Below are 22,197 nucleotides of genomic sequence, written 5' to 3'. Positions count from 1 at the left end.
TAACTGTGGGTAAATTTTAGCTTTTTGCCACAGTTGTGTTCCTGGTTGTGTTTGAAGCAAAGTATTTCACCTAAAAAGTTGTGTTTATTGTTGGTGATTTCCTAACAATGTACACAACTTTTGTTAAAAGGTGAAATACTTTGCATAAAACACAACCAGGTACACACCTGTGGCCTAAAGCTAAAAATAGAGACCATGACAAGATAGCCAACTTTGGTTGGCAAAGGTATATACTGTTGGTACAGAAGGTACACAAGTTTGGTTGGGCACAAATCTTTCACACTCTGTCATCCTGCCAGTGTACTCTGCCTTGAGGTGACATAAAGTATAGTGCAAAATTGTCCCTCATTACTGAAACCGTCACAGAACTTCTAGTGGTAATGTCATGGTAATCTTGCAAGGTGGTTTCTTCAGAGGTGTCCTCAATGGAAATGGGTTCCTTGCAGATAACAAAATTGTGGAGTACCACGCACGCTTTGATCACCTCGTCCACAGTTTCTGTCTTGAGGTTGATCGCAGTCAATAGGACCCGCCATTTGGCTGTCAGAATACCAAAGGTACATTCAACCATTCTTCTTGCTCTTGTGAGGCGGTAATTAAAAATGCGTTTTGGTCTTGTCAATCCTCTGCTAGAGTACGGTTTCAAAAGGTGTTCTGACAGCTGGAAGGCTTCATCCCCTACACAGACAAATGGCATAGGTGGACCAGATGTTTGCGGCAGCGGTCTAGGTGGTGGGAACTGGAAGGTGTTTCCATACAGTTTACGCCCCATGGCAGACAGTTTGAAAACTTGAGAGTCATTGGAGCGACCATAGGCCCCAATATCAACCGCAATAAATTTGTATTCCGCGTCAGCGATGGCCATGAGGACAATTGAAAAATATTTCTTGTAATTGAAATATTCCGATCCCGATCCAGCTGGCTTTACAATGCGGATATGTTTCCCGTCCACAGCGCCCAAGCAGTTGGGAAACTGACATATCTGTTGAAACTTGTCAGCAATTTCAATCCACCTCTCTGTTGTGGGCTCTGGTAAAAACTCTTCAGCTAAGGAGTCCCACAGTGCACGGCATGTGTACTTCACTATTCCAGATATGGTGGAAATCCCGAGTCTGTACTGGAAATGCAGTGACGAAAGGGATTCTCCAGTTGCAAGAAATCTGTGGGGAATTAAAAAACAAAAAATTAGTTTTAAATCACAGCATTACATACCAAAACTGAGCTATAACACTTGGAGATACAAACTACCACCAACAAGATTGCAGTGAAAGTGTGTTCTGATGCGATCACATCCAATAAATGTGGCTTACCTTAAAGTCACCATCAGACGCTCTGTGGGTGAAACAGAGAAGCGGCAATAGGTGTCCGCTTTTCTTATGAGGTGTGCAATGCGCTCCACCAAGTAATCAAAATTCTCCATTTTCATCCTAACATATCCAAAAAATTTATCCGGGTTTCGTCGAAGGTCCATGCAGAGTGTAGAATAGACCCCACGCGTCATTCTCTTGGCTGTGATGGGGTGGATCCACAAACGTCGTCTACGATGCCTGATGCGCTGCTGTCTCGCTCTCTCCTTCTCCAGAACAATCACCCTCAAACGATTCGCCTCCGCTATAAAATCCGCCAAATTCTTCAAAATATTTCCAATGACAACATCCATCTTCGCCAATAACTTGCTCTTCTCTCCAACCTGCACTTTCTCCTCTACAACCTGTCAAAGAAGGGCTGTAGGAACATGCTATATATAGTTTTCCAGTAGCCAATCCCGTTTGGAAGGCCACAAGGGTCAATTTTAAAAACCGGATCCGGCGTAATCCGTCGAAAAACGGATAGAAAAACGGATGAACCGGATGAGACGGATCCGGTTTTGTCTGTCAAGAAAAAGACGGATCCGGCAGAAAAACGGATCCGTCACATCCGGTTTTACTAAACATTTGCCGGATCCGGCGTTCCGGCACGACGCCGGATCGCGCCTGACGCCGAAAACCTGAAGTGTGAAAGTAGCATAATGGGCCAGGTGTCTTTGCTTTCTATTCTTTTTCAGAAAAACCTGTCCTCTTGTTCTCATCTCAGAACTTTCCTCCATGAGGTAGCGCATGCTGTGCCCCCTTACCCTTACCTTACCCGTGGACCCCTGAGACCTCAATCTGGTCCTGGAAGCCATTAGGAGTTCTCCTTTTCTTGTGGCCATCACCTCCATTAGGAGCATCTTGGAATTGGCGTCTCTTTCCGGTCACCCCCCCATTCCTGGTTGTCCATCAGGATAAGGTCGTTTTGCGGCTCCCTTCCCTCTTTCCTTCCTAAGGTGGTTTTCTCTTTTCACCAAAATGAGGATATTGTCCTCCCTTCCTTTTGCCCGGCTCTGACCCATTCTCTGAAGCATTCACTGCACAGGTTAGATCTGGTCATGGCGGAGTGGGTATATCTGGCTAGGACCGCCCCCTTCAGAAAGACTGACTCTCTAGTTGTCATTCCAGAGGGAGCGCGTTCAGGCCTGCTGGCCTCCAAGGCTATGATCGCTCACTGGATCGGGTCGGCAATTTTGGAGGCATACAGGGGTAAGAACAGAGTGCCTTCCATTCGGATTAAATCACTTTTTACCCATGCCGGTCGGTGGGGTGTACACTGCAGAGGAGGAGCTAACTTTTTTGTGCATAGTGTCAACCTCCTAGTGGCAGCAGCATGCACCCTTGGCTTCCTGTGTCCCCCAATGAAGGCTCCGAAAACAGATTTTATGGTGAGTAACCAAAAATCCTGTTATCTCAGTAAATTTGAATAATTAACAAAAAAGACATGCAAAGGCTTCCTCGGCATTTAAAAAGGTCCCTAAAGGCCCTTTTACATTTAGCGATGCACCAGCGATCCGACCCGGTCAGGATCGCTGGTGCATCGCTAAATGATCGCTAGTGAGCTTTCACACCTGAAGATCTCACAGCGATGCAGCAGCGATGCAGCGGACGATACTCACCTTTCACACACAGCGCTCCAGACGTCCTCCCGCCCGCGTCCAGCGACGCTCTTCTCACACAGCAGGAAGCAGACGACGAGAAATGGAGCCGCCCAATCTCGCGCGATCAGCGACAGACAGCAGGGGAGCCGGTCTGAGGTAAGTATCACACATAGCGATGTCGCTAGCAATATCGCTATAACGTCACAAAATCAGTGACGTTTTAGCGATATTGCTAGCGATATCGCTATGTGTAAAACCCCCTTTAGTCTGTGTCAGTAGGCCGCACAATTATGGAGAAGACTACTGACTTTATAGATGTCCAGAAGGCAGTCACTGACACACTCCAGAAGGAGGGTAAGCCAATAAAGGTCATTGCTAAAGAAGCTGGCTGTTCTCAGAGTGCTGTATCCAAACATATTAATGGAAAGTTGAGTGGAAGGAAAAGTGTGGTAGGAAAAGGTGCACAAGCAATAGGGATAACTGCAGCCTTGAATGGATTGTAAAGAAAAGGCCATTCAAAAATTTGGGGGAGATTAAAAAGGAGTGAACTGCTGCTGGAGTCATTGCTTCAAGAGCCACCACACACAGACGTATCCAGGACATAGGCTACAAGTGTCACATTCCTTGTGTCAAGCCACTCATGACCAATAGACAATGCCTGAAGCGTCTTACCTGAGCCAAGGACAAAAAGAACTGGACTGTTGCTCAGTGGTCCAAGGTGTTGTTTTCAGATGAAATTACATTTTGCCATTCATTTGGAAGCAAAGGTCCCAGAGTCTGGAGGAAGAGAGGAGAGGCACACAATCCAAGCTGCTTAAGGTCTAGTGTGAAGTTTCTACAATCAGTGATGGTTTGGGGAGCCATGTCATCTGCTGGTGTAGGTCCAGTGTTTTATTAACACCAAAGTCAGCACAGCCGTCTACCATGAAATTTTAGAGCACTTCATGCTTCCCTCTGCCGACAAACTTTGTGGAGATGGAAATTTAATTCTCCATCAGGACTTGGCACCTGTCCACACTGCCAAAAGTACCAATACCTGGTTTAAAAACAACAGTATTGCTGTGCTTGATTGGCCAACAAACTCGCCTTACCTTAACCCCATATAGAATCTATAGGGTATTGTCAAGAGGAAGATGAGAGACAACAGACACAACAATGCAGATGAGCTGAAGGCTGCTATCAAAGCAACCTGGGCTTCCATAACACCTCAGCAGTGCCACAGGCTGATCGCCTTCATGCCACACTGCATTGATGCAGTAATTGATGCAAAAGGAGCCCCGACCAAGTATTGAGTGCATTTACTGAACATACATTTCGATAGGCCAACATTTTGGATTTTAACCCCTTCATGACATGCGCCGTACATGTACTGAGCATGTCGTGTCTCCCCCTTTGATGTGAGCTCCGAGGCTGAGCCCACATCTTTCCCGACACGTCAGCTGTTTTGAACAGCTGACATGTGCCTCCTTCAGCTGCAGGTGAAATCGCGATCTACCCCCAACTTTTAACCTGTTAAATGCCGCTGTCAATCTCTGACAGCGGCATTTAACTTACTTCAACTGCAGCTTTTCTAGTGTCCCATGGAGACTATGGAAGCATGCAAAAAGTTTAAAAAAAAAAGTTTTTAAAAATTATTAAAAAAATAAAAATTCAAATCAACTCCTCCTTTCGCCCCATTTAAAGGGAATCTGTCACCTATTTTTTCGAGTATCAGCTGCCGGCACCACCATCAGTGGCTTATCTACAGCATTCTGTAATGCTGTAGATAAGCCCCCGATGTAACCTGAAAGATAAGAAAAATGAGTTACATTATACTCACCCAGGGGCGGTCCGGGTCCGGTCTGATGGGTGTCGCGGTCCGGTCCGGCGCCTCCCATCTTCTAGCAATGGCGTCCTCTTCTTTGCTTCCCGTCGTGGCTCCTACACAGGCGCACTGCTCTGCCCTGTTGAGGGCGGGCGATTCTGAACGCGGCGATGCCTAATATGTGTACATGTGACTTTTTTTATTGTTTTATTTTGATTGGGGCGAAAGGTGGGTGATTTGAACTTTTAGTTTTTTTTTATTTTTAAACATTTTTTTTTTTTTACTTTTGGCATGCTTCAATAGCCTCCATAGGAGGCTTGAAGCATGCACAACTCGATCGGCTCTGCTGCATAAGGGCAATGAGCAGATCGCCCATAGGTAGCAGATTTACTGCTGTGCTTTGAGCGCCGGCCACCGGGCGGCGCTCAAAGCAATCTGCCTGCAACAACAATAGAGGTCTCTATCACGTGATAGGGGTCGGCGATGAGCTCACTTCTGGCCTGGTGGCCGAAAGTGCTATTTAAATGCTCGCTGTCGGCTTTGATTGGGATTTAACTAGTTCATAACAGCTGACATGTCGCGGCTTTGAGGTGGGCTCACCGCCGGAGCCCAACTCAAAGCAGGGGATCCTTACCGATGGTGTACTATTCCGTCATTGGTAAGGAAGGGGTTAAATGCAATAATGGGCGATCAAAAGATAGTATACACACCAAAATTGTATCATTAAAAACGTCAGCTTGGTACGCAAAAAATAAGCCCTCACCCGGCCCCAGGTCCTGAAAAATGGAGACACTATGGGTCTCGGAAAATTATGCAATTTTTTTTTTTAACAAACGTTGGATTTTTTTTTCACCACTTAAATAAAAAAAATAACCTACAAATGTTTGGTGTCTATGAGCTCGTAATGACCTGGAGAAAAATAAAGGCAGGTCAGTTTAAGCATTTGGTAAACATGGAAAAAAAAATCCAAAAAACATTTGTGTACTTTCCTTTTTTTTTGCAATTTCACAGCACTTGAAATTGTTTTCCTGTTTCCTGAGTACACGATATGGTAAAACCAATGGTGTCGTTCAAAAGTACAACTCATCCCGCAAGAAACAAGCCCTCACATGGCCATATTGACAGAAAAGTAAAAAAGTTATGGCTCTGGGAACAAGGGGAGGGAAAAACAGAAACGCAAAAACGAAGAAGGGCTCCGTCATGTAGGGGTTAAAATCATTTTTCAAGCTGGTGTTATAAAGTATTCTAATTTACTGAGAATATGACTTTTGGGTTTTCATTGGCTGTAAGCCATAATCATCAACATTAACAGAAATAAACACTGGAAATAGATCACTGTTTGTAATGACTCTATAATATATGAGCTTCACTTTTTGTGTTGAAGAACTGAAATAAATGGAATTTTTGATGATATTCTAATTTTGTGTATTTACCGTTGTTTTGCAGTACTGATTTCATATAAACCTTAGCTATATATACACCAACAATGAACTAGCCCATGCCCCGATCATCAGTGCTCTGTATTAGGACTTTGACTTGTTCCGGAAGGTCAGTGCGATTGCATTACAACATAATCCGTGTGCCAATCTTCCCATCCTGCCGCTGCTAAACGTTACTGGTACATCCCAGGCTAATCATTCATTTCTCATGACTGCCATTTTCAGTTTTGGAACTGGCTCACTGTAAACACTCATTTTGGAACAGGTTCTCTCCAGCCTCCGAGGAGCAAGCGGTCACACGGATTAATAGAACAAGAGACCCTTTTTCTGCGTTTTTCTTCTTCTATGGGTTCATCGTTGTGCAGGATTTACATTCTTGATCTATAAACAAGTGCCGGACTATCAGATCCCCAGACTGTCATCCACAGAGTGGCATTAAATGACGGCCGATCGATAATTACTGATCGCCAGACCTTTAATCGCAGGATCAGTGCGCACTGGCTGCCATTGTTCTCGGCACTGCAGGATGACATGCTGCCGAGAATGATCATCTTTGTGCAGCATAAACGATCAGTTCACCTGATGAACAAGCTGCACGTATTACTATTAGCATTCTCTATGGAAAATATTTGTCCTGTTACCATATCACCAGCCCCATTAGAGAAGAGCCTTGCACCTCACACATACCGCATGTCATGCTCTCACAGCTCCCACATAACACCTCACCAGCTACTAGGTCACCTCTAGTTGCTAAGCAACACCCACTTCCTGCGCGCTAAAGCCGTTTCCGGTAAAGCATGGGCGTGTCATGGAAGCGTCACTTGCTTGCTCCTCCCCCTTACGGTCCCTCAAGAACATGGCTAGCAGCGCCTGGAGGTCACTGGTGAGTGGGGGTGCAGGAGAGCGTAGTGGGCAGCGCGACCCTCAGGCTGCTGCTGAAGGTGACCTGGTGGGTAGGAGGGGCGCGGAGCGAGGGTAGCAGTGAGGGGACTGAGGGCAACGTACACCCCCTGTACTCTGCCAGTGTGTGCTCTATGTGCCCGGAGCCAGGGCCCTGACAGAGCCTCTCTCATACAGGGTCCTAGTGCCTGTCCCTGGCAGCAGTGCTGACTATGGCCGGTCAGGGGATTCTCCAGCCGCGCTCTTCCTGCCCACCGTAGATAGGTGCAGGGATTGGTCCAGCAAGTCGCCCTGAGAGCCCGGACGGGATTGTGGTGATCTGAGGACCCCCAGAATGTGTGGTACAGCTTTAGGTACGTTGTGACTGGGGTTGATCGACTAGCATTGGATAAGGGTGAGTGCACACGTTACGGATTTGGCTAAATCTGCAGGTCACATGATCTGCGGATTTAGTGCGGATTAGCCTGCGGTTTTCCCCTGCATTTTGACACCTGGACAATGGAGCAGGTGTCAAACCGCTGTGGAATCCGCACAAAGAATTGACATGCTGCGGATTTAAAACTGCAGCAAATCTGCAGCATGTGCACAGCGTCTTTCAATTTCATAGACTATAAAGGTACTGTACAACGCAGCAGAAACTGCAACGTGTGCACACACCCTAAGAGCTTATCCAAATAGCTATAGCGCTTCCCGAATCGCTGCATTGGGAACCTGGAGCACTCCCAATCATCAGCTGTTCAGCGCCGCAGCTGCATGTGGCGCAGCTGTATGACAGTCACAACACACAGGCTCTCCATGCATTTGTTGTGACTGTCACACAGCTGCGACACATGCATCTGCGGCGCCGATCATACACTCCCTGACAGAAGTTATGTCGCTTCTCTATGTTATGTAAATAAAAGCTTATAACCTGATGTTAAATTCATCCATTGGTTGTATAAATTATTCTTTTGAAAGCTGAAACCCTCCGAAATGTGGTTTAGGTTAAGAAAATAAATTGGCATCAATGCAGAAATATTGATCATTTAATGGACACAGAATGGTCAGATTTTGGCAAGACAAAAGTTTTGTCGCCTGGTCATATAATGCACCCAATCCTAGTGTACATCCTCACCTGTGCTCAGTAGATGATCGGTTAATTAGTGGGTGTGTATAAAAAGAAACCCGGCTCCCCAGACCTTCACTTGAGCTGCAACTTGAGCTCTGACAACATTTCAAAAAACCACCCTGCGACCAAAGCCTGGATTATCAAGAGGCTGAAGACCAGATCCACTGCAGAGGTGGCTGGCACCTTTAATATGTCTCAGCGTCAAGTACAAAGAATTAAAAAAAGATTTGAAGAACTAGAGATGTGTTTGACAAGCCCAGGTCCGACAGACCCCGCAAGACAACTGCTCAGGAGGAACGTTTGTTGGTTAGAAAATCAAAAGCAAGCCCCTCTTCCACTGCAGCAGAGGTCCAACAGGCCTGGTCACCTCCAGTCCCTGTGTCAGCTAGAACAGTTTGTAGGATTCTGTCTCGAAATGGCCTTAATGGTGGAATCAGTGCCCAGAAGCCAGCATTAACAAAAGGCAAATAAAAAAATGTGTGGCATTTGCAAAGTCCCACAGCCTGCTAAACAGATGGATGCTGAAAAAGTGGCAGAAGGTGGATTTCTCTGCTGAATCTTCAGTAGAATTACACCACAGCCACCGCAAATACTGCCGGAGACCTACTGGAGCCCGTAAGGATCCAAAATACACCCAGAACACAGTTACATTTGGTGGTGGAAAGATCATGGTCTGGGGTTACATTCAGTATAGGGGTGTGCGAAACATTTGCAAGATGGAAGGCAATATCAATAGCCTACAATATCACGAAGTATTAGCTACCTCTTATATTCCAAATCATAAAAGAAGTCAAATTCTGCAGCAGGATGGTGCTCCATCTCATACATTCATCTCGACAACAAAGTTCCTCCAGGCAAAAAAGATCAAGGTGCTCAAGGACTGGCCAGCCCAGTCACCAGACATGAACATCATTGAGCATGTTTGGGGTAGGATGAAAGAGGAAGCTTGGAAGACAAAACCAAAGAATCGAGATGAACTCTGGGAGGCATGTAAGACTGCATTCTTTGCTATTCCTCATGACTTCATTAATAAATTGTATGAATCATTGTTGAACCGCATGGATGCAGTCCTTCAAGCTCATGGAAGTCACACAAAATATTAAATATGATTCTAATAGCACCACAACTTCATTCACCAATGTTATGCAACATATATTTGTATTTTAAGTTAATTATTTGTCTGAATGTCGCATTGCTTTCTGTGGCCGACAAAACTTTTGTCTTGCCAAAATCAGACTATTGTGTCCATTAAATGATCAATATTTCTGCACTGATGCCAATTTATTTTCTTAACCTAAGCCACATTTTGGAGGGTTTCAGCTTTCAAAAGAACAATTTATACAACCAATGGATGAATTTAACGTCAGGTTATCAGCTTTTATTTACATAACATGGATAAGTGACACAACTTCTGTCAGGGAGTGTGTGATGGCCGGGAGCGCTCCAGGTATCTGGGTTCCCGATGCAGCTATTCGGGAAGCGCTATAGCTATTTGGATAAGCTCTTATCCGATGCTATTCCCTCATCCTTAGTTGTGACATGGTCTGAGGACCCACAGAATATGTTGTACAGCTTTAGTTGCGGGAGACTAGAGGAACTGAAGAGACAGGCTGGCATGCATGGCCGGTTTTAGGGGAAGGGGGGGGACTGGTCACTCTCTTATGGCCCCCACTCTCTTAGGAGCCCCCAATGCATCTATTCCGAGGTTAAACTGGCTTACGGACCTCTGGTCACATCATAGTCATGTGACCATGATGTTACCAAAGGTCCTTTAACTGCGGGAGACTGGAAGAACTAGGCTAGCGTGTAAAACATGTGCAGTGTGTGTGTATATACAGATGTATGCAGTGTGACTATGTCCCTGCACGGTCAGACACAGCCATTACACAGTACACAGCAGGAGCACATGTATAAGATTATCTCAGCACAGGGACATTTTATTTATACACATCCAATTGTGGAAATTATTATTCCAAGATCATTTGATTATAATGAACTTTTGTTTGTGAGGAAACCCTAAACGATGTGGCAATGCTCAGTCTGGAGTAGATTGCTCCGTTCCCACAGGCTGCCGTGGTTCCCAGCAGTGTGACACATGACGATGTGCAACTAAGGACAAAAGGTCATTTTATTTGATGAAGGAGCTTTTTGATCGCTCTTGGGTGATCGGCAGCTGGTTTTCTCTGCAAGATAAAAGAAAACAAGTGTGCCAAGGAATCATTGTTCAGTATATATTTCCCTTATCTGACAGGAGGAACTCCCATCAGTCTGGAGAATGCTGCTGCAGGACTGACCACGGAAGGGCCATATTGGTGTACAAATCTGTTTACAGTTATGGCTTCATCCCGTTCTTACCTTGTTCTCATTATCAAATCTTTTCTGAAAGTGAAATGGAGCTCATCTTCGCGTAGCCAGCCGTACATTTACAAATGTCATGTTGCACAGTGGACACATCCAGAATACGAGCTCTGTCTTAGAGGAGGTAGTGACCCTGCCCCTTATATCATCTTTATGTTCTAATCGCAGACCCTGCCCAAATGTTCTAAGTCTCTAGTACTCTATATATCCCTTCTTTACCATTTCTTGAAGTGAAAACTATCGGGAACCTCCTGGGATTCAGTTTTCTATTTAAAAAAAATTGTGTATTGAGATGTTCTGCTGAAATTATAGCTCAACTGTAGCCGTACACATTAGAGATCATGCTGACGAACACAGAGGTTTACAAGAATGAGGGTCTCCTAACTGACTCCACAGGTAAACCTGTACACCAGACCTAAGTAGTATTGGTCCATATCATAAGATGTAGTGATGAGTGAGTATACTCGTTGCTCGGGTGTTCTCCGAGTATTTTGGCGTGCTCGGAGACTTAGTTTTCGTCGTCTCATCTGCATGATTTGCGACTTGTAGACAGGCTGAATACATGTGGGAATTCCCTAACAAACAGACATTCCACACATGTATTCAAGCTGTCTAGCAGTTGCAAATCATGCAGCTGAGACAACGAAAACTAACTCTCCGAGCACGCCAAAATACTCAGGGGACACCCGAGCAACGAGTATACTCGCTCATCACTAATAAGATGGACACATTTCATGCAGCATCTCTATTTCTCAGTTCCTAAAATGGAGCAGAAAAACTGTTCTGGTATTGCCAGTGTGAACCTAGCCTTACCTTTCTACTTACAGTGTTAACATTAGTCTCCTGAGTCTTTTAGTTAAGCGCTTGCATTATTACTATTTTTACAGTTCAATCGCTTGGCAGGAGCCATCAATACTCCCCAGAATGGAGTCAGGGCCTTCTCTAATCATGTGAGTATACTTGAGGCTTTTCCGCTATGTTAGGCCGGTTTCACACTAGCGCATTTTCAGCGCGCGCACGGCCGGGGGTAGCTCCGCCCCCGAGCCGGCTCTCTGCCCGGCGTGCCCGCCCCTTCCTTGTAGCGCCGCCTACTAGCGGACAGCGGCGCCTGCGATCGGCGCACCCTATCTTTAGCATAGGGTGCGCCGATCGTGCGCAGGCCGTGCGCTAGTTGCGCTTTGACCTGCGCTGCGCACTTTTGACGGTGCGCCGTGCGCGCCAAAATCCGAAAAGTTTGATTTTGGCGCGCACGGCGCACCGTCAAAAGTGCGCAACGCAGGTCAAAGCGCAACTAGCGCACGGCCTGCGCACGATCGGCGCACCCTATGCTAAAGATAGGGTGCGCCGATCGCAGGCGCCGCTGTCCGCTAGTAGGCGGCGCTACAAGGAAGGGCCGGGCAGAGAGCCGGCTCGGGGGCGGAGCTACCCCCGGCCGTGCGCGCGCTGAAAATGCGCTAATGTGAAACCAGCCTAACTTATCTTGCACACTTAATATATTTTTCAGGGCGAAAGAGCCCAAGTCGTGAAGATGGTAGAAATGTTCTGAATTTGGCTTTAAAAGAAAAATATCGTGTAAAAATAAATAAAAATTGATAATTAAACATTTTAAATACTTTTAGAAATGTTAATAAATGAGTTTAAGTTCTATAAACCTAAGTCCCTTATGAAAAAGGCAGTCATACCCTAGACGTTCTAATGGTGATAGAAAATGAGTTGTTACATCTTTTTTGAACTCTCCTATCCCTTAGGGTATGTTCACAAGAATGTAGTTTTAGTCCTAGCGCTGTCTATAGAAATGCTGACCACACTGACAGCACTCAGACTAATGTTCTTCAGTGTAGACCGTACAGATGAAATTTTTTTCCCATTAATTGAACGTCCATGCAGCATTTACTAGCTTCTATATTTCAGATGAAGCTTGCCTATTCGTCACCCTTCTCTACATAGAGCAGATTTCAGCTGCGTGGTGCATCCAACATCTGTCTCTAGCAGCAGAGACCAGAGCTAGCTCCCACTGCTGCCACATGCTTTACTAAGTGAATACCCAACGGTAACTTATTTAGAACAACTACTGTTAGGTAACTGCTTAGTAAAGTATGTGGTAGTCCTTGGTTAGTTAGTGCAAGGGGTGTGACCTTGTGATAGCACGGAAGATCGGTCACGGTGCGGGAGGCCGCTGAGGTTTGTAGACCCTTTTCTGCAGCCCAGGAACCCATAACCAGGCAGTCCAGACCCGACCTTTGCTAAGAAGTTGGGTCCTTTAGGGGGCCATTAGGGACTCTTGTAATCAATTTTGAGATGATTGGATGAATAGTCCAGTAGTCCACAGATGGATAAGCTATAGGTAGAAGATGAGCATCTTTCCTAATTCAGGCATTCTACTATAGTGAGGGCCCAGTTTTGTTTTCCGATATGTATGGCCTCCATGTTGAGTTTGCGACATAGAGATATAATGTAATACCCTGTGGCAGATGAAAAGAGAAGCTTCGAGTGTCGTATGTTCTTCGCAGGTGCAGACTGTCACACTGATACCAGGCGATGGGATAGGACCTGAGATTTCTTCTGCAGTAATGAAGATTTTCGAGGCAGCCAAAGTAAGTGTGATGGGTAACTAAACACATTTGTAATGACAGTGACATAGTAAAATGTGTTGTATAAGTGTCATGCATGCGATCCTGCTTGTGAAAATTTGGAGTATTGTGCCTGTAAAGGCTACAAAGGTCTGTATATGTATAAACTTGTATGTTTATACTGACAACATGAATATTCTGTTCTAAGATATGTCAGGGTTTAAGCCCCCGTTACACATAGCGATATCGCTAGCAATATCGCGGTAACGTCACCGATTTTGTGACGCAGCAGCGATATCGCTATGTCTGATACTTACCTCCGACTGGCTCCCCCGCTGCTCATCGCTGGTCGCGCGAGAACGTCCTGGATCATTTCTCGTCGGGCGCTTCCTGTGGCGCCGACGAGTGACGCGTGGACACGTCAGGATCGTCGCGTCTGACAGGTAAGTAACGACCCCCGACCCCTTCTATGTCGCTGGTGAGATCTGCCTGTGTGGCAGCTCACTAGCGACCACTTAGCGATGCACCAGCGATCCATATAGTTGTCGGGATCGCTGGTGCATCGCTAAGTGTAACGGTACCCTTCGAGTGTTAGTTACCTAATTGGCATGTTTACTATGCTAACATTTTAGTATTCTCATGTAAGAGATTTGAATGTTAGTTTCAAAGCACATTCCAATCTCGTACATTTATCCCGGGGTTATGCCTTTATGGGGTCTTCTCAAGTGGTCTGTTGCGCAGTTTAGGGTTCTGTAGTCTTCTTACTTCTGGGTGTCTTCTACTGGGAGGAGGGTATCACTCCTTCAGTGACATCCTGGTCAGGAGCTCTGTCCTATTAATGAACACTGTATGTACAGTTGTGGCCAAAAGTATTGACACCCCTACAATTCTGTCAGATAATACTCAGTTTCTTCCTGAAAATGATAAATTCTTTGGTATTATTATCTTCATTTAATTTGTCTTAAATGAAAAAACACAAAAGAGAATGAAGCAAAAAGCAAAACATTGATCATTTCACACAAAACTCCAAAAATGGTCCAGACAAAAATATTGGCACCCTCAGCCTAATACTTGGTTGCACAACCTTTAGCCAAAATAACTGCGACCAACCGCTTCCGGTAACCATCAATGAGTTTCTTACAATGCTCTGCTGGAATTTTAGACCATTCTTCTTTGGCAAACTGCTCCAGGTCCCTGATATTTGAAGGGTGCCTTCTCCAAACTGCCATTTTTAGATCTCTCCACAGGTGTTCTATGGGATTCAGGTCTGGACTCATTGCTCGCCACCTTAGAAGTCTCCAGTGCTTTCTCTCAAACCATTTTCTAGTGCTTTTTGAAGTGTGTTTTGGGTCATTGTCCTGCTGGAAGACCCATGACCTCTGAGGGAGACCCAGCTTTCTCACACTGGGCCCTACATTATGCTGCAAAATTTGTTGGTAGTCTTCAGACTTCATAACGCCATGCACATGGTCAAGCAGTCCAGTGCCAGAGGCAGCAAAGCAACCCTAAAACATCAGGGAACCTCTGCCATGTTTGACTGTAGGGACCGTGTTCTTTTCTTTGAATGCCTCTTTTTTTCTCCTGTCAACTCTATGTTGATGCCTTTGCCCAAAAAGCTCTACTTTTGTCTCATCTGACCAGAGAACATTCTTCCAAAACGTTTTAGGATTTTTCAGGTAAGTTTTGGCAAACTCCAGCCTGGCTTTTTTATGTCTCGGGGTAAGAAGTGGGGTCTTCCTGGGTCTCCTACCATACAGTCCCTTTTCATTCAGACGCCGACGGATAGTACGGGTTGACACTGTTGTACGCTCGGACTGCAGGGCAGCTTGAACTTGTTTGGATGTTAGTCGAGGTTCTTTATCCAACATCCGCACAATCTTGCGTTGAAATCTCTTGTCAATTTTTCTTTTACATCCACATCTAGGGAGGTTAGCCACAGTGCCATGGGCTTTAAACTTCTTGATGACACTGCGCACGGTAGACACAGGAACATTCAGGTCTTTGGAGCTGGACTTGTAGCCTTGAGATTGCTCATACTTCCTCACAATTTGGTTTCTCAAGTCCTCAGACAGTTCTTTGGTCTTCTTTCTTTTCTCCATGCTCAATGTGGTGCACACAAGGACACAGGACAGAGGTTGAGTCAACTTTAATCCATGTCAACTGGCTGCAAGTGTGATTTAGTTATTGCCAACACCTGTTAGGCCTCTTTCACAGTTCAGTTTTTTGCATCAGTCAAAATCCGCCAAAATGACGGATGCTGGATCCGTTTTTAGAAGTGATGACAACGGATGCCACTCATCCGTTTTTTTGACGGATCTGCAAAATGAAGAATTTTAAAGGAATCGCAGCCTGGAAAAGGAGAGAGAGGGGGAGAGAGAGAGAGAGAGATATGTTTTCTCTGACAGAATTGCAGGGGTGTCAATACTTTTGGCCACAACTGTAAGTGTCTGTTCTGAGTCTGCACTGTTACCACTATAATTGCAAAGAATATAATCAATAGAAGCAGCACCATGGCAGTAAAGGATGGGTGCAAGGCTCACAACCTTTGACGAGGATTGTAGTAGAAAGCATTGCCAGCACTCCAAAAAAATCAAAATGATTTTCCCATATAAAAATGCACTTTTTGATATGTTGAATAAATCATGCACTTGATTTTTTTTAGATTCTTACCAAAAGTCTTTCTACAGTATTTACATATAGAATTAAAGGGAAGGTGCAATAAAAAAAATTTTTTTTTCAGGACTTGAAAAAATGTAAAGATTTAAAAAAATATTATCATTTGTTTATAATTTAGTAAAATATGAAAAATAATTTTAAAAGGTTTGGTATTTCCATTTTTAAACAGTTGGGGGAGCAGCTACTGAAATTTAACAAAAAACCTACTGTACAACTAGCTCACATTACTGCACTGCAGTAAATATGGGCTGAATCTGCTGATGTGTGTGATGTCACTCCTCTTCTCCCCTTCTGGGTGTTTGCTAAGGGGTGTTTGTTGGTGACTGCAAAGTTATACTGACAAGTAGACAGTCACCGAGGATGGCAGGCAGCAAGGATTCTGGGAGATATATGGTGGAGGGAGCTGGGTGACAGCAACACAGAGTATTTCAGGAGAGCGGTGTGCTAGTCTATGGGTGGTCACAGAGAGATAAATGGTGAAGGGAGCAAGGTGACAGCACAGTATTTCAGGAGTGCAGTGTGCTGGTCTAAGGGGGGGGTCACAGATAAAGATATATGGTGGAGGGAGCAGGGTGACAGCAGCACAAAGTATTTCAGGAGAGCAGTGTGCTGGTCTACGAGGGGTCACAGATGGAGATATATCGTGGAAGGAGTAGGGTGACAGCAGCAGAGTATTTCAGGAGAGCAATGTGCTGGTCCCTCCTATGCACTCCTCGCCCCCCTGTGCACTCCTCTCCCCCCTGCATGGTTGTCCCCAGGGATTGCTCTCCCTCCTTTGCACTCCTCTCCCCTCTGCATTTGTGTTCCGTCTCTCCTCCTGGGCGCTCTCCCCATCCCATCTTCAGAGCACAGTGTGTGATGATCACACTCCTGCACTTTGAACACTGCAGGCGGGCGGTGAGCAGTGACTTAGCATCGCTGGTCGCCGCTCACCGCCGATACTTACCACACTGCTCCGCTGCCCTTGCTGCTCCTCTCTCCCTGCCACCTCCCATCCTAGGTCACATCTCTCCAGACTCTGATCTAGACTGTTGAGTGCTGAGTTGACACCTCCCGTCCTAGGTCACATCTCTCCAGACTCTGATCTAGACTGTTGAGTGCTGAGTTGACTACATCGGAGTTGCTGGAGCAAGGAGCTCAAAAAATCAGCTCCGATGTAGACAGCTTAGCACTGAAGCACTGTAGTTGATTTCTTGAGCTCCTCATTCAGACTCCATTCTAGTCCATTCTTCTGGCTTTTTATTGCTTTTTTTTTGGGAATTTCTCAATGTTTTAATGGTGCAGACATCACAGGCCAGACAGGAATGTTCTTTACACTGTTCTATATTTTATGTATTTGGGCAAAATTTTTTTTTTTTTTTTTCCTGATTTATAAAACTTACATTTTTATTATCACTTTTTGTAATATAAATAATTACGCTCAGTGCTGATTGTTCAGTGTCACCAAAATGTGACTTTTCCTGTCTGTCACCGGTCCTGTCTGCAGCCGCGACATTGTGAGAAGTGGGAGAAGCTTCACGGGGAGAGGCAAAAGAGCGCAACCGACAGTCACCATAACGGAGCGCAAGCGACAGTCCTCATAAAAGAGAGCGCAGTAAGCAGTCCTGGTGATCGAGCGCGCAGCAGGCAGTCCTGGTGATCGAGCGCGCAGCAGGCAGTCCTGGTGATCGAGCGCGCAGCAGGCAGTCCTGGTGGTCGAGCGCGCAGCAGGCAGTCCTGGTGATCGAGCGCGCAGCAGGCAGTCCTGGTGATCGAGCGCGCAGCAGGCAGTCCTGGTGATCGAGCGCGCAGCAGGCAGTCCTGGTGATCGAGCGCGCAGCAGGCAGTCCTGGTGATCGAGCGCGCAGCAGGCAGTCCTGGTGATCGAGCGCGCAGCAGGCAGTCCTGGTGATCGAGCGCGCAGCAGGCAGTCCTCATCCCCCCTTCCCCACACGGCCATCAACATCCCTCTTTCTCCCCACAGCCCCTCATCATCTCTAATTATTCACACAGCCGCTCATCATCCCCCCCATTCCCCACACAGCCCCTCATCATCCCCCCATTCCCCACACATCCTTTCATCACCCTCCAATTCCCCACACCCCCTTCTCCACAGAACCCCTCATCATCATCCCATTCTCCACACAGCACCTAATCATCTTCCCTATACAGCTCCATTCAAGTAACATCAACCCTTTCCAAAATGCATCCTCAGACTACTCACGCCGAGTCCTGTGTCCACATTCCCATTTGTACAAGGGTCCATGGTGCAGCCCCTCCGTCCTCTCCTCACACGGCTCCATGGTGCGGCCCCTCCGTCCTCTCCTCACACGGCTCCATGGTGCGGCCCCTCCGTCCTCTCCTCACACGGCTCCATGGTGCGGCCCCTCCGTCCTCTCCTCACACGGCTCCATGGTGCGGCCCCTCCGTCCTCTCCTCACACGGCTCCATGGTGCGGCCCCTCCGTCCTCTCCTCACACGGCTCCATGGTGCGGCCCCTCCGTCCTCTCCTCACACGGCTCCATGGTGCGGCCCCCTCCGTCCTCTCCTCTCACGGCTCCATGGTGCGGCCCCCTCCGTCCTCTCCTCTCACGGCTCCATGGTGCGGCCCCCTCCGTCCTCTCCTCTCACGGCTCCATGGTGCGGCCCCTCCGTCCTCTCCTCACACGGCTCCATGGTGCGGCCCCTCCGTCCTCTCCTCACACGGCTCCATGGTGCGGCCCCTCCGTCCTCTCCTCACACGGCTCCATGGTGCGGCCCCTCCGTCCTCTCCTCACACGGCTCCATGGTGCGGCCCCTCCGTCCTCTCCTCACACGGTTCCATGGTGCGGCCCCTCCGTCCTCCCCTCACACGGCTCCATGGTGCGGCCCCTCCGTCCTCTCCTCACACGGCTCCATGGTGCGGCCCCTCCGTCCTTTCCTCACACGGCTCCATGGTGCGGCCCCTCCGTCCTCTCCTAACATGGCGCTATGGTGCAGCCCTTCGGTCTTCTCACACCCTCCATGATGCAGCACCTCATTTCCCGCTAACTAAATATGTAGTAACACCAGCGGCCACTGGAGTGGGGAAACCCAGTAGCCGACCAACTACAGTTGTAACACCAGCGGCCACCGGGGGCAAAAACTGACATTAACCCCCGATGGCCTGAAAGGGAAAAAGTTTATAAAAGAGAATCCAGAATCTGACAGATCCAAAAATGGATCGTGACATCTATCAAAGTGGTTAGGACTATGGTACAGGTAAGAAATAGATTTTGCTGGTATGATGGAAGAGACATCCATGGGAATTGCCAATTAATTATAGTAGGACCATGGGGCATGTGGAGTCACTAGTGCAATAATAGAGACAACGATAAGGATTTACCACGATATCACAATGAAATAGTAAGGCACATGGAGTCATATGTAAATAATTCAGTTTAAGCACTTGTAGGCATAGTTAGCAGGGTTTATGATCTACTGACATGCACCTCAACGCGTTTCAACTGCTCTGCAGCTTCGTCGGGAGATGAAATGCGACCTGACTTGTACTTCTCAACAACTTTGTCCCTGACTTGTTTGGAGATCTCCTTGGTCTTCATGGTATTGTTTGGTTAGTGGTGCTTCTTGCTTAATAGTGTTGCAGCCTCTGTGGCCTTTCAGAAAAGGTAAAGTGTATATACTGACAGACCATGTGACACTTAGATTGCACACAGGTGGACTACCTTTCACTAAGCATGAGACATGCTTCATAGTGAAAGGGGTGAATACATGTACTCATGCCAATTTTCAGTTATTTTATCCAATAATATTAATTTAAGCCTATATTTCTCACTTCACCAACTTAGACTATTTAGTGCTGATACATCATACACAAATCGGAAAAATATGTATGCACAGTTTGTAATTTAAGAAATAGTTAAAAAGCCATTGGGAGTGAATACTTTCGCAAGTCAGTGTAGCTGTCTCTTTTTCAAGGGACCAAAAGTGATTGGATACTTATCCCAAAAGTTCTTTAATAGGTTTCATAGCATAGGCCCTTAATCCGTCATCAGTTAAGCAAGTAAAAGGTCTGGAGCAGAATCTAGGTGTGGCATTTGCATTTGGGAGCTTGTGCTGTGAACCCACTACATGTGATCAAAGGAGCTCTCAATTTGAAGAGAAACAGACCATTAGCTGAAAAAAAATGAAATCTGTCAGAGCAGAAATGTTAGCAGTGTATAAATCAACAGTTTTGTACATTCTACATAAAAAAACGCACTATTGAGCTGGAAAACTCAGAAAGACCTTGACATCCACGGAAGACTACGGTGGTGGATAATCACAGAATCCTCTCCATAGTGAAGAAAACCACTTCAAAGCATCCACCTAAGTGAAGAACACTCTCTTGGAAGTAGGTGTTTAAGTCTACAATAAAGAGAAGACTTCATGAAAACAAATCTAGAGGGTTCACCACAAGGTACAAACCCTTAATCAGCTTTTAAAATAGGCCAGATTAGACTTTGCCAAAAAATGTCTCAAGAAGCCAGCCCATTTCCTGGAAAGATAAAACTTGTACCAGAATTATGGGAAGGAGAAAGTATGAAGAAGTCTTAGAACAGCCCATAATCCAATGCACATCACATCCTCTGTAACACGTGGTGGAGGCAGTGTGATGGCATGGGCATTCATGTTTTTCTATTGGCACTGGGTCACTAGTGTTTATTGATGATTGGACTGAAGACAGAAGCAGCAGGATAAATTTTGAAATGTACAGGGCTATACTGTCAGGTCAGATTCAACCAAATGCAGCAAGGTTAATTAATGGCGCTTCACAGTACAGAGGACAGTGACCTAAAACGTGCTGTGAAAGCAACGCAAGATAAGGCATAAAAGTGGAATATTCTGCAATAGCCGAATCAGTCAACAGATGTCTCAACCTCATCGAGCAGCACTTCACATTTTTAAAGTGGTCTCCCTATGAACAAAAGTTAATTATAATCAATAGCTCTTGGAATAATAATAACAATTGGATGTGTTTAAAGAAAAAAATATTCCTGTACTGAGATCTTATAAATGTGCCCCTGCTGTGTACTGTGTAATGGCTGTGTCTGACTGTGCAGGGACATGGTTTGATTATGCCACATCTCCTGGGCAGGGGAAAAGAAAAAAGTATTACAGCACAAGATCACAAATGTTTCTTTCTTTGAAGTAAAACATTGTTTTAAAACAGGCAGTGAAATGTTTTACCTCACAGAAAGAATCAGTTGTGATCCCGTGCTGTTATGTCTGTATACTCTCGTTTGCTTCCTCCCCTGCCCAGCAGCTGTGGTATGATCAGACCATGTTCTTGCACAGTCAGACACAGCCATTACACAGCAGGGGCACATTTATAAGATCTCGGCACAGGAATATTTTATTTAACCCCTTACTGCCATGTGACATACTATCCCGTCCATGTGCCCTGGGACTTAATTCCCAGGGACGGGATAGTACGTCACAGCGATCAGCGGCGCCCACGTGGTGAGCGCAGCTGATCGCGGCCGGGTGTCAGCTGATTATCACAGCTGACACGTTAACCCCTTGCACACCACGATCAGACACGATCGCGATGTACCGGGGGTTAAAGGGAAGCATCGGCAGGGAGGGGGCTCCCGTGCTAACCTGAGCCCCCCACAGCAGTTCAATGTGCAGCGCTGCTGCGGGGGTCTCCTTCCCTGCAGGTCCCAAATCCAAGATGGCGACGGGGACCTGCAGGGAGCTGGCTTCCTCAGTGCCTGCAAAGCGCAGGCAAGAGGAAGTCTTCTTCAATGCCTGTGACAGATCTCTGATCTGTCACAGTGATCTGTGATGTGACAGATCAGCGATCTGTCACAGGACAGTGATGTCCCCCCTGGGACAACCTAATAAAGCAAAAAAAAGTGTAAAAATAATTTTTAAAAAATCGCTACATAAATTTAAAAAAAAAAAAATATTCCCTAATAAATTCATTTTTTGTAAAGAAAAAAAAAGATAAGTACACATATTTGGTATCGCCGCGTCCGTAACGGCCTGCCCTATAAAACTGTCCCATTAGTTAACCCCTTTAGCGAACCCCTTAAAAAATCAAAATAAAAAACGAAGCAAAATTTTTTTTATCATACCGCCGAACAAAAAGTGCAATAACGCGCAATCAAAAAGACGCATATAAATATCCATGGTACCGCTGAAAACGTCATCTTGTCCCGCAAAAAACGAGCCACCACGCAGCATCATCAGAGAAAAAATAAAAGTTATAGCTCGCAGAATAAAGCGATGCAAAAATAATTATTTTTTATATAAAATTGTTTTTATTGCATAAAAGCGCCAAAACATAAAAAAATGACATAAACGAGGTATTGCTGTAACCGTACTGACCCGAAGAATAAAATCGCTTTATCAATTTTACCGCACGCGGAACGGTGTAAACGCACCAC

The 22,197-nt window shown here is 46.0% G+C and overlaps 1 protein-coding gene across 4 annotated transcripts in view; it reads left to right on the top strand.

Annotated features, from left to right (window-relative positions):
- The first annotated feature begins 6,935 nt into the window (after positions 1–6,935).
- The window catches only part of IDH3A (isocitrate dehydrogenase (NAD(+)) 3 catalytic subunit alpha), a 45,064-nt gene continuing 29,802 nt past the window's right edge, over positions 6,936–22,197 (top strand). The window contains exons 1-3 of one of the 4 annotated variants that reach the window (XM_073579373.1): positions 6,936–7,076; positions 11,447–11,509; positions 13,070–13,153. In XM_073579373.1, coding sequence (XP_073435474.1) covers positions 7,002–7,076; positions 11,447–11,509; positions 13,070–13,153 — 222 coding nt within the window. In that variant the 5' untranslated portion in view covers positions 6,936–7,001. Of the gene's footprint in view, positions 7,143–7,236; positions 7,447–11,446; positions 11,510–13,069; positions 13,154–22,197 lie in introns of those variants that run through there. The other 3 variants (XM_073579372.1, XM_073579375.1, XM_073579374.1) reach the window with 3 other exon arrangements.

The sequence above is a fragment of the Dendrobates tinctorius genome, unplaced genomic scaffold (genome assembly GCF_039654945.1).
Source record: "Dendrobates tinctorius isolate UK_male_01 unplaced genomic scaffold, ASM3965494v1 ptg000062l, whole genome shotgun sequence".
NCBI lineage: Eukaryota > Metazoa > Chordata > Amphibia > Anura > Dendrobatidae > Dendrobates > Dendrobates tinctorius.
This window is presented reverse-complemented; position numbering and strand designations above follow the sequence as displayed.